General features: G+C 40.3%; 1 protein-coding gene across 1 annotated transcript; it reads right to left on the bottom strand.

The window, feature by feature from the left end:
- Positions 1 to 799: 799 nt before the first annotated feature.
- fbp1a (fructose-1,6-bisphosphatase 1a) lies at positions 800 to 9,354 on the bottom strand. The gene is made up of 7 exons (XM_080766135.1): positions 9,117 to 9,354; positions 7,935 to 8,097; positions 7,544 to 7,636; positions 6,485 to 6,628; positions 5,827 to 5,964; positions 5,248 to 5,367; positions 800 to 2,104 (listed from the first exon to the last, which is right to left on the bottom strand). The coding sequence occupies exons 1-7, from the start codon at positions 9,290 to 9,292 to the stop codon at positions 1,922 to 1,924; spliced, it is 1,017 nt and encodes a 338-aa protein (XP_080622261.1). The 5' UTR covers positions 9,293 to 9,354; the 3' UTR covers positions 800 to 1,921.
- Positions 9,355 to 12,373: the final 3,019 nt, after the last annotated feature.

The raw sequence follows: 12,373 nt of genomic DNA, 5'->3' as shown, positions 1-12,373 counted from the left end.
AACCAGATCAAATATGGTTATTTTGGGGGGGACTGAAAAGATTGAGAACCATTCAGTCAGTAGTCAGTGGTTCTCAGATGACAGGTGACAATGTCAGGAGTCAGGACTTTTAATACCTAATACCTAAAGAAATCACATTACTGCATCAAAAAGTAATCAACAAACTATGTTATAAAAACTGGTCCAACATTGGCCAAATTTTCAAAGAGGCAAAACAATATGAAAATAGTTTATCTACAAGCTCACAAAGCTTCGCAACGCAAGGCGCTCTGAGCTTGGCCTAATGCATATTAAACTGGGGGTCCATGAAGGTTCAGGATTCAGGATAACTAGTGTATTAGAGTCATCATGGGTGCTAATAACTACGTAACTAGCAAAACAGCAACTGTACCAGCAAGTGTACCTCAAAGTCATTACAGCTCCCTCTGCACTTGACCTTTAACTGAAAGGTCAACTTCTGAGAATAGTTCAGTAGCCCTGAACTATAAATGCACTCTGCAAATAAATTACTACTAGTACTACTATAAGGTAACTACTAGTCAACAAGTGAGCAATATATCTTTGAATTGTACTATTCTTTTAAATCCCTTTTCTTACGTCAATGTCTCTTTATGTTGCCGTATGTTATACCTTTATGTCATGTGCTAAGGATTTCTGTCTGAAATAAAGAAGGATAGTTCCAAAAATCCCCCAAATATCTACTTTCGTTTTTTAAACTCCGTTTTGCAACTAAACTGTTGCAGGGTGAGCACACATTTACAGTACATAAAAACAGTTGACACTGTAGTCTTTGGCACATTTGGTTTTATTTAGAGGAATCGCATCATCATCATCAGAATGAGATGCACTTGTCTTTGGTCATCACACATCTTTGATCTCCATTGTGGTGTGTGTGTGTGTGTGTGTGTGTGTGTGTGTGTGTGTGTGTGTGTGTGTGTGTCCATTGATTGATTGATTGATGAATTTATTAACAGATTGGAGAATTACAGTACATTTCAAGCACAACTCAATACAAAACTGTTAACTGTGGACGACACCATAAAGTATTACACTTGTTTACAATAGGGCCCACCATGTTTAATTCATCATAAGAATTAGAGACGTACAAATATACCCTTCTATATCGCTAAAAACAGGAAATCATCATAGAGGAGCTAAAAAAGTGGGGGGGACGGACATACAGTGAGGGGGAAAAGGGGTGGGTGGGGGATTCAGGTTTTAAAGGGGCCAGTTTCAAATTGCAGCCGTCCGTAGGTGCCCTTTGAGAGCAGTTTTGACGGAGTCAAGGGATTTGCATGTCTTAATGACTGTTGGTAGGGCGTTCCACATTTTGGTGGCATAGGAGCGAAAATAATTTAGTCCCTTGTTTGTGCCGAATCTGGGTTGCACATGGTTTGTTGAGCTCCCTCGTTGACATTAAGGAAGTATTTAGACAGGTACATACATGCACCATTATGGGTATCTTGGTGCTGTATCAAATCTTGTGGACCAGACCCATTGCAAGATGCTGTACTCTGTTGTCAACTCTAAGCCATTCCAGTCTGTCAAAATGGGCAGGGGTGAGGTGGGTTCGAGTTGTGAGGCCAAGTAGTAACGCTACCAGTTTGTTTTGTTAAGTCTGGAGCCTTGTCTTAAGGGCCTTTGAGGTGCTGTGGTACCAAGAGGTGCATGCATAGTCATAGAAACCTTGTACTAGGGCTCCTGTTAGGGTCTTCAAGGTGTTTTTGTTGACCAGTGAGGAATCTTGTTCATTGGTTGACTTTTTTGATTACGTTCCTTGCTCTACACCGTGTGGACGTACAGCATGTCAAATTATGAAATATGTGTGTGGAATGTGTAAGTGTAAATTGTATGGTCCTACTATATCTTCTCTCTGTGTTTGGTATGTGTTGTGTAAAGTGAGCCTATCGCCGTCACCCTCTCACTTTCTGTTGACATATGTGAGGTACTCCTTTACATCTTCGGGAGAGCCCATAGCCACAGCGGACTTCTCGTGGATGTGTTTAGGCAGGATATCCAGAATCAGCTGGCTGCCGGTGGTAGCTATGCCTCCGGCCTGCTCTATGATGAAAGCCATGGGGGCACCTTCATACAGCAGCCGCAGCTATGGAGACAGAAAGAAAAGAGTTTTAAGAGTCAGTTTATAGACGTGTTGGGAACATCTGCATCTGAGTGGTACTAGCCTATTAACTGGCATGGAGTCCCAGAAGGGGCAGCAGTGGCCTGTAGAGCGGCCGGATGGGAACCGCATACGTTTTCAGTTCGATCCCGGGATCCCCCAGAGTTAGTGTCGAAAGTGGCCTTGAGCAAGACTCTGAAACCCTAATTGCTCCCGTTGTGCAGGTTGGTGCCTTGCATGGTTTCCGCCGCCATCGGTGTATGAATGTGTGTGCGAATGGGTGAATGTAATGCACAATTACATTCATGAAAAGTGCCTCGGATAAGAGCACTATAATAAATGCACAATTTATCATTTACCAGAAGAAGGCATCTTAGTCCTACTGTAAATACAGTTAGTCGAAGCCTATCTAGCTTGCTGCTCTTTTAAGTGCCCAGAGGACTTTCCAGAAGGAGAAAAGATCTAATAATTCCACAAATTTGGTGTCTTTTTCTTTCCATTGTACTGCCAAGTTACAAATAAAATAAAATAAATAAGCTTGACCAGCATCCAGTGGTGCTGGAATACAGGGGGCCAAAGGACTTTTGGTCTCCCCACTTTGTTATGGATTATAGGGAGGCTCACACACGCTTCCTCCTTATAAGAAGATATTAACTGGCATAGAGTAATTTTTTGAGAGCAGGTGCTGTCATGTGGTGTTCCCAGAAGTAGACATCTTGGTGATTCAAGGATGGAGGCTGGAGTTAGTCATAGTATGCTGGTAAAATGCCCAGAGCACTTACTAGATAAACATTTAATTATTCCACAAATTCTGTCCTCTATCTTTCTCTTTCCATTGTAGTGCCAAATTGCAAGTAAATGTCAGCTTGACTCGCATCATTACATGCTAATAAATATATCAAAGGTTGTGTCAGGCTGGCAGTTACCGGTTTTGGCCTTTTTTATGACAAATCATAATTCCTCTCAGACATCCTGACCACAAAAACACAGCTCTGTGCGCGTCTGTACACACACACACACACACACACACACACACACACACACACACACACACACACACACACACACACACACACACACACACACACACACACACACATGAAGTTCCCCTTCATTTCCGGTTTGTGTTCGCAGTCATGTAAAGCCTACTATAAATACAATTAGTCAAAGCCTAACTATACTACTAGCTTGCTGCTTCCCATAAATTGACAAATTTAAAGGATATTTATCACCACCAGCGCCAGGCTAAAAAAAAAACAATGAAACATTTTGTATTCAGCTGGTTCATTGATATCTGCTGATATCATGTCATGAATCATGATAACCATGTCATGCTCTCTCTCTCTCTACTGGCAACCCCACTTCAAAACTTGTTCCGCCGCCCCTGGCATCGTGACATGCTAAGCTCGCGCTAGGCCGGTAATTACCAGTTTTGGAGATTCTTTATGACAAAGGCCGGAAATTTAATTCCCACCAGACATCCTGGTTGGTAAAAACATAAACATGGCAATTATTATGATCACAAATGTAACAAAATGGATCCATTGGTTGCATTTGTTCACTCTCAAATTTATACTAATTAAATTAACACTGATGAGGCCTATGTATGTAAATTGTAGTAAAGGCTTGCTGCAAAATAGGTGAGTCCGGTGCGGTATTTCCGAACGCGGTGTTGTGTGTTTGTCTGTCCATATGTCCATGCCTCATGTCATGGGACACTGGAAACTTGATTCATGTATTGCTTGGAATTGCAGTATTGTCCTGTTTGCCCTGGGTGGAGAAGGCCACCTCAGGATGAAACATGTAGACCTGTTTTATACCAGTTAAAACAGTTTAACCTTGTAGTGGCTTGGGATAATCTTCTTTTGATTATAGATTATTTCCACCCTTTTGGACAAAAGAGCACCTTCCACTTCCAGCGACTTTATCTTCACCCGCCATAGAACGCCAGTGCCCTATACTCTTTATATTTTTTGTAGTATTTCGCATGGGAAATAAACAATATTAATGTGCTATTTCCAGTAACTCCCTCTTAACCACTTAAACCCGGCTTTATATCTATACTAGGTCTGCTCCTTTTTCTCTCACTGCCAGAGTTTCTCTAGAACAGTCTGCCAGCGTTGTAAACACCAAATATCTCAAATGAAAGAAGAGAATCTCTACTTTCATCGCGGAAGAAAAGTGTCAGTGCGATGTTCCGTTCTTTAGTTATTGGCAGTTTAATATAGCTTGCCTTGATTTCACCAAATATTATTGGTGAAAATTAGACTAAACCAGCTTGGATTTTTCACATTATTTCCGGGTGTAGGCCTACTCCTATAGCAGAAGAGGCCTTTTATCGTAAACACTTAAAATACCGTCCTTGATCTACAAGCTCACAACGCATTGCAAAACAAGGTGTTGTGAGCTTCTAGATCTTGTATTTTCATAGAATGTTTTTGCCTCAGAATAAGGACACTAATATTTATGCTGTAAAACACACACGCACGCACACACACATATTAGACATTACAAAACTGTAGTTCTGTATTCTTATCATTCAAACACTGAAATGGTTCGGTCCTTCTTGCAAATAGTTAGGCAATGAAGGATGTGTGGGGTGACAACATAATATTGTGACACTGTCACTGGCACTGTCACATTTTTATTACTGTCCATTACGTTATTCCTGTTTTGTAGTAGAATGTTAGACTCAATGTGAATTATTCAGTCAGTCAGTCAGTCAGTCAGTCAGTCAGTCAGTCAGTCAGTCAGTCAATCAGCCCCTACCTAGGTCCTCACCAAACCCTGTACACTCAAGACACTGCCCCCGCTGCCACCCTTAGATCTCCATATATGGAGCTGACCTCTTGTGACATTCCATATGTTGATCTGACCTCATCAAACCCTGTTAACTCAATATACGCTCCCTATATGGCCAGTACAGTATTTATTCCATATGTTGATCTGACCCCCCCATGCCAAAGCTCCTGCGCTCGCCCAGCAGTCTGCTATCACCCAGGCGGTATGTTCCAAAGCGCCAGCGCTCGCCCAGCAGTCTGCTGTCACCCAGGCAAATGTGGCCCCTAAGGGTCAAATTCAACAATCAGAAAGGAAATTCTGGAAGTAGCAAATGATGAAGATCTCACCTTTCCTGTGGGGCTCTTCTTGTGTGCTGGGTATAAAAAGATGCCTCCATACATCAGTGTTCTGTGGACATCTGCCACCATAGAGCCAACATATCGGGCATTGTAGGGGGCACTGCCATCCTACACATTTACAAAACAAATTTAGATTTCTCTACCAACACAATCCAATCAATGGCCACCTAGGCCTGTCACAATTATTATAATCACCTAAGCACAATTATTTGAAGTAAATAACAATTATTTTTGTCTAATCGTCATCTTTTCTATGTTGAAAAAATTTCATACTGAACATTTACAAAATAGTGGAAATACAGTAGCAGCATCTACAATTTGTTTTTAACAAATGTTGAGTATAAAATGATTGAATATGGCCTCATTGGTTTGTTTGTAGATTTGACATGTACACTGTGATGTAAGCAACACAAGCAAATAAAAACGTGTGAGTTAGATTTAGGTGTGTCAATGTGTAACTACAATATTATATTAATAATATAATTATATTAATAATATAATATTAATATAAGTGTTTCATGGATTCATGAATGTCACTTTCCTGTTAAAGTTTTTTTTTTAAATTACCTTAGGGAACCTCTTCTTCTGCAGGTAGTCTAATACACCTTGATCAAAGTACATTGAATAGCCCTCATTTATACTGAAGATGTTTCCTCTCGGCTTGATCCTCACATCTCGGTCCACCAGGATGAACTCACCAATGGCCTGGCAAGCAGAAAATGATGAATGCTATTAGACCAAATAACGTGTAACAGTTCAAATTTGGTAACTCCTTGGTGTAAAGTCATTTGCATGTTTGAATTGCATTTATGCCCTTTTCAGTGCTAGAGGAGGGGAAGGTCACTTAAACTCTATTCCTCTCTCTATTGGAAATGTCTCTCCTCGACATGGTCGAGGCAGATGGCCGCCCACCCTAGAGTTGGGTTCTGCTTGACGTTTCTTCTTAGGGGGGAGTTGTTCGTTTACCACTGTCGTAATATGGGTGGTGGGTCAGTTTTCTGCTCTACGTGTAATGTGTCTTGAGACAACTTGTTGTGATTTGACACTTTAATACAATTGAATTGAATTAAACATCCTAGTTCAGGAAGTATAACCACCATACAAAGTACAAATTCTGCTCCACGTCTGTCAATGGAATCAAGCCATTAGAATTAGAATTGTGCTATTTCTGCTTTTTTATTTCTTCGTATTAACCTATTTGGACATGCCCAAAATAGGGACTCACCGGGTCCAGCATGAAGCAGTTCACCCCCTTTCCAGTAGAGAGCACCACCATGGTGGCACTGCCATACAGGGCGTAGCCGGCTGCCACCAGGTTCCTGCCAGTCTGCAGAGCATCGCTCTCACACGGCTCAGTATCCTCATTCAGCTGCAGCAACATACAGTGCAAGAAGATACTTCCAGGTCATGTAATCATATCCTCATTGTTTGAATGTAACGGGTGGTTAAAAAAACAAACACAACTGCTCTCATTTAGAACCACAGTATGGGACATCCATGGTACACGGTTGACATTTATACTGGATTGTGTGGCTTTATTAAATTAAACAAATATGACCGCAAGCTGTGAGCTTACGGGGTTAACCTACATTGTCTTTGTCTGACTTTCCTGTATCTAGGTACTGTATGTCTGTGGAATGCATAAGAATGGTGGAAGTGAAACATGATAGCACATGATAACATAGTGTAGCAGTGAAAATAATCGGATAAATTGTGATGTTTTATCAAAAACACACATAGTGGATGGCACAATAAACAAACAAATGATTACACACACTGACTGAAAGTTGCTAAACTGTGTGTGGTAGCTGATCTTGAACCACAAGACAAATTTGCAGTGTGCACACAATACAGCCTATACAAAAGAAGTGAAAACTGTTTGGCAACATCCTAACACAGATAGCCCACTAATGCAATAGTGTGCTGTTTCAATCCATCTGTTTGGCCCTTCCTTCACAAGTAAGGTTATTATGCGTAGTTAACTAAAATTAATTAATACCTAATTAACTAACTGTGTCATAAAAAAAATCTCCTTTGCTTTATTCTTTGTTAATAATTATTTAATAGCTAGTATTTTGTATTTTATCTTCCAATGTTTTCACTGTGCCGGTTTTAACCTATTTTAAAAACGAATTAAAACTACCGGTAACTATAAAATAAGAACCTTTCAAAAACGTTCAAATATAGTAGATCATAAGCATGTTGTGAACTCGGCTATTTTCAAATAAAGACAAAGACATCTTATCACAAGAATCTCATGCCAAAGCAGAGCATCATTCTGTACCTTTTTGTAGACGGCAAAGATGGTGCCGATGGAGACCAGGCAGTCAATATTGGAAGAGCCATCCAACGGATCAAAACACACAATGTATTTACCCTGCAAGAGAAGCAACGTGACTTTCAGTCAACTGGATCAACAACAGTTACAACTCGGCAGGAATAAACAGTAATGCACCGTACAATCCTAGTAACTCCAACCCTCAAGACTAGTGTACAAATGGAACCAAATGGACCTGTAATAGTATCCATTTGATTCCATAGACTGGTACAGTTGGTTCCATTTGTACACTGACTCTCAGAGTTAAATTTACTGATGTGCTTCCTTGTTATAGACGTCTTTAAATGTGATTATTCCGTTCTTCCACAATCCAAGTGACAAGACACAAGTCACCTACCCGTTCCTCTGGATCTATGATGATGGCGTTTTCGTTCTCCTCCGATATCAGCACGCAGGAGGTGAAGGACGACTTGATCATGTTGATGAACATATCATTGGACAGAATGTCCAACTTTTTCACCTGGTCACCAGTCACATTGGTGTGACCTGCAATGCCATAGCTGTTAAAGACATAAAAGAGAGACGTTGACAGTTAAAGCCGTCAACATAGGCCTACCAGTTTCCTGTCTCAGACCTGACAGCAAATTATTTACATGAGACTCAAAGATGCATGTCCTACTCAATATAATTACATCGAAGCATAAAATGATTATGCTTCATGCAATGCCTCTGGTCAACCATGTGGTTAACTGACCACATGATCTTACATTTTCCACCACCTCCAAACATTGTTGTGTTAATTATATTGTACTAGTCCACACCCGTGGACACAATTACTACAATTATTAGTTAGATTAACACATTCATCCATATAGATAGGTTAAAATTACGTTTTATTTACACAAAATAAAGTTATGGCTTGCATCTTTTAAATCCGGTGGACAGAAAAAACATAAAATATATTTTATTGTATAAAACAATAAAATCTAACTTCTCAAGTCAAGTTTCCAACAAGAGCAGTTCTGTCATTATATCGTAGTAGTTATGGGTTTCAAGTTCAACAAGAGGTCAGGTATAAACTATATGAAATATAATATGATGTTGGGCATGTCAGCTTTAGATATAGCCACCACAAGATTTGACAGTATTCATGACCCCTGCAGGCCGGTTGCACCCTTAGACTCTTGGGGTGCAACCTATATACTCTAAGGCTTAGAGTATATAGGTCGCACCCCAATGTGGAAGGAGGATATCCAGCACACCTTGTCTAACTGTAATAAAACGTTATGATTTATGTGCAACCGATATACCAGAAATACCCTCAATATCAATATAGGCCATTGTGACCATTTTGTGGGGGTGACTATTGGTGCTTTCACAAAATATTTATACAATGACCCTTTTGATAAATAAGCATCAGTAATCCCTATAGGTTTATATAATAACTAAGTGGATAATGGGAAATAAATTAGAACAACTAATAATTTCAGAGCATCAGACCATATACATCACCACTGTAACGTCTGTTTACAACCTGGAAGACCAAAACAATAAATATATAAACACATATTGTACTTACAGATGAGCAATCCCGGCTTTCCTCACGACTGTGGAGATGGCTTTGATGGCTGTGCATATAGAATTCATCAGGGTTGTCAGCTCTCCGGTGCCATTGGACCTCCTCCCCTCCTCCAGAATGAACCGAGTCACTGTCACCACATTGGTGTCGATGACTTTTTCCCAGTTTTTCGACATGGCTTTAGGACAGAGGATACCGGGTTCAATGCAGCAAGATGATGGGCAGCAGGTTGCACGGCAGCAGCAGAACCATGTGAAGCAAGTGGAACCGCACATTAAATCAAATTCCAGCAAGGCGGAACCTTTAGGGTTGTGGTTGGGAGGAGCAAAGAGACGGACCAATCCCAAGAAAGAGCGCACAAGACAGAGGTGTGGTCTGAGAGGTGGACCAATCCCATGTAGGAGTGCACTGGGCAACAGGTGTGGTCACACCACGGATAACACGCTGTGTGTGTATAATGCAACTATGAACTCATAGTAGGCTACTGTTGCCCAAGGGCCTCTCAGGCCTGAAATCAAACTGAGAACAACCAATGTCTACTGTACGTGCTCTTTGCAAAAAGATTGTCAGAAGATATGGAGACGTTTTATTATTAAGTACAAGGGCCACCTAATTGAATGTTTCTGCTATATATCTATCTATCTATCTATCTATCTATCTATCTATCTGAATTGATTGAATATGTATTAACAGTTTGGAAAGTATGGTTGCCAGCCAGCCACAATAAATACATTTCAGGGTTGAACCAGTTACGCTACGATGTTTCAACAGAGGGCACCATTTTTATTTTTTTTCCAGGTTTGTAGCTGAACACAAGTGATCATTTTCAGCAATGCCCTGCACATAGAAACACAGACAGACAGACATTAAAACCGGGGAGCTGACCAGTACAACCTCAGTCTTATACTGTTGGCCACTAAGCAGCAGTTGGGCATTCAGTGCCTTGCTCAATGGCACTTCAGCAGTGTTGGGTGAGTGATGACCAATCACTTCCTGACCCAGATTGTTCCTGCCCATCCGGGGAATTGAACCGGCAACCTTTCGGCAACAAGTGCGCTCCTCTAACCCTTAGGCCACCGCTGCCCCATACAACCATACAACATCCAACAAACTAAGCTTGTTAGTCTGAGATGTCTCGGTTGGGGTAGAAGACATGTAAGTTTAAGCAAATAAAATGGGATTGGTATTTACTATTTAAGATAGTCAAAGGGGCAGTGTTCTCAATACCCTATCTGACTACTTCTCCAAAGTGAGAAGGGCGGCTGGTGTAGCTGTCTGGGCACCTTGGCTGGTAATCCAGTCTGGCAGTGTGCTGTGGGTTCAACTCCCGATCCTGCTGGCCTTTACTGCGTGTCACCCCCCATCTCTCTACCCATTTCCTGTCAGGCTACTTTCATCTATCAAAAAAAAAAAGGCTGAAGCCATAAAAATGTCTCAAAGTGAGGAAATGTCTCAACAATGAGGAAATTCTCATTCAAAATGAGGAATGCCCTGACACCTTCCATTAAATTAAATTGGCCTAAAAAAATATGGTGTCATCACTGTTTTTCCCTTTTCTCCTTAGTTTGTAGCCTACATTTAGTGTTTTGTACTTGATTTCATGTATTATTATTGTGTTATTTTATTTATGCTTTGTTCAAAGTTCTCATTACTTTTTTGTGTTATCCTTTAATATCCTATAGCCCTATAGCCTTAATGTCTGACTGTAGGCTACCACGTGCTGTTTCTGACTAATAAAGTATTCAATCAAAATCCATTAGAATTTAAACCCAAGCCATGCTTCCAGTCACCTATTTGCAGGTTCTCTTCCGATTGGAATTTTTTACATGCTTTTTGTTCTCTTTTGTCATCACGTAGCCACAAGATGTCACTCTTTTACTATCCTTGCATGAGTGAGGCGACCCTTTGAAGTGTAGGCTACCAGCATCTATGGCTACTATAGTATATTTTCATGTGTTGTGCAATATTACTCGAGAGTAATATGTTACTTATTACATATTACTCCTTAAAAATGAATAATATTATATTACTTATTATTTGGAATCAAGACTAATATATTATATCTTATTACATATTACTTTTTAGATTATTTTAGAACTTAATCCAATTGTTTTGAACAATAATAAGAGTCACCAATCGGCCAAAAAGGCTATAAAATAATGCAGCAATCTCTCTCAACCTTAAAATGAAATGTTTTCAAAAAGCAGCCAACAAAACAAAAATAAAAAAGTAATATGTAATATGTGCTATTTTTTACAGAGTAATATGGTATAATATTACTGTTTTGGCAGAGTAATAGGCTACCTTACACTAGGCCTACGCGTAATAATATTACAGTAATATATTACTAGTAACTCGAACTTGTTACTGCCCAACATTGATGATGTATAGGGTAGGGTGTAGGCTATATAAAGCGTTAAAGCCTATAATAATAATTTAAAAAACAGCACCTATATGTAAATATATTGTATAGGCTACTGTATATTGTACCTATACCTGCCAGGCTGCCTACTATTAACAATGGGGGGGGGGGGGGGGGGGAGAAAGAGAGAGAGAGAGCACCTTAAGGAATACAAACCATTGTGTGTACACTGTTTATCAAAACTACAAAGCTAACGTCTCATATATGGATGTATGTTGTATAACTATCTCTGATGCACAATCTTGTTATAGTTTCACTTTCACAAGATAGTAATTACTTACCCGTCCCAAAGTTAACAATGTTTCTCGTGTAGCCGCTCTTTGAATTGAATTGCAAACCACAATTCACTGCATTGCCGCATTACTAAATGATAATAATTACTCTCAATTTCTCAAATGTTTATACATTACTATATTATTATTATTATTATTATTATTATAAATTAGGCCTAATGTTTGCCCCATTAATGTGAATAATTCCCTAACCTAATAATTTCACCGCACAAAATAGGTTTCATTAAATTTGGACGTGTGTTGGCTATTAATAAATGACACTATAACCTGTCTGTGTAGGCGCCGCCCACTTTACCTGTGCCGTGCACGCTGACCTTCACGTGGACGGAGCGGAGGCTTGTCTGGAACAAACATGTACACTTCCTCGTACGACGGCGTGGCGTGCCGAAAATAGCCGTTCTACAAGCTCACATCGCGGCGCGGACGCGACGCGCGGTGAGCTTGCAGATCGGCTACTTTAGAAGGCAGTAAGTGCGGCATGTGCGCATGCGCGCGGTTTAACAACTTGCTGAAGCGGACAACTACAAAGAACGAAGAGACAC

The sequence above is a fragment of the Protomyctophum bolini genome (assembly GCF_963924005.1).
Source record: "Protomyctophum bolini genome assembly, chromosome: 6".
NCBI classification, from domain to species: Eukaryota; Metazoa; Chordata; class Actinopteri; order Myctophiformes; family Myctophidae; genus Protomyctophum; species Protomyctophum bolini.
The sequence above is the reverse complement of the archived record's forward strand: the minus strand, read 5'-3'. Positions and strand labels throughout refer to the sequence as shown.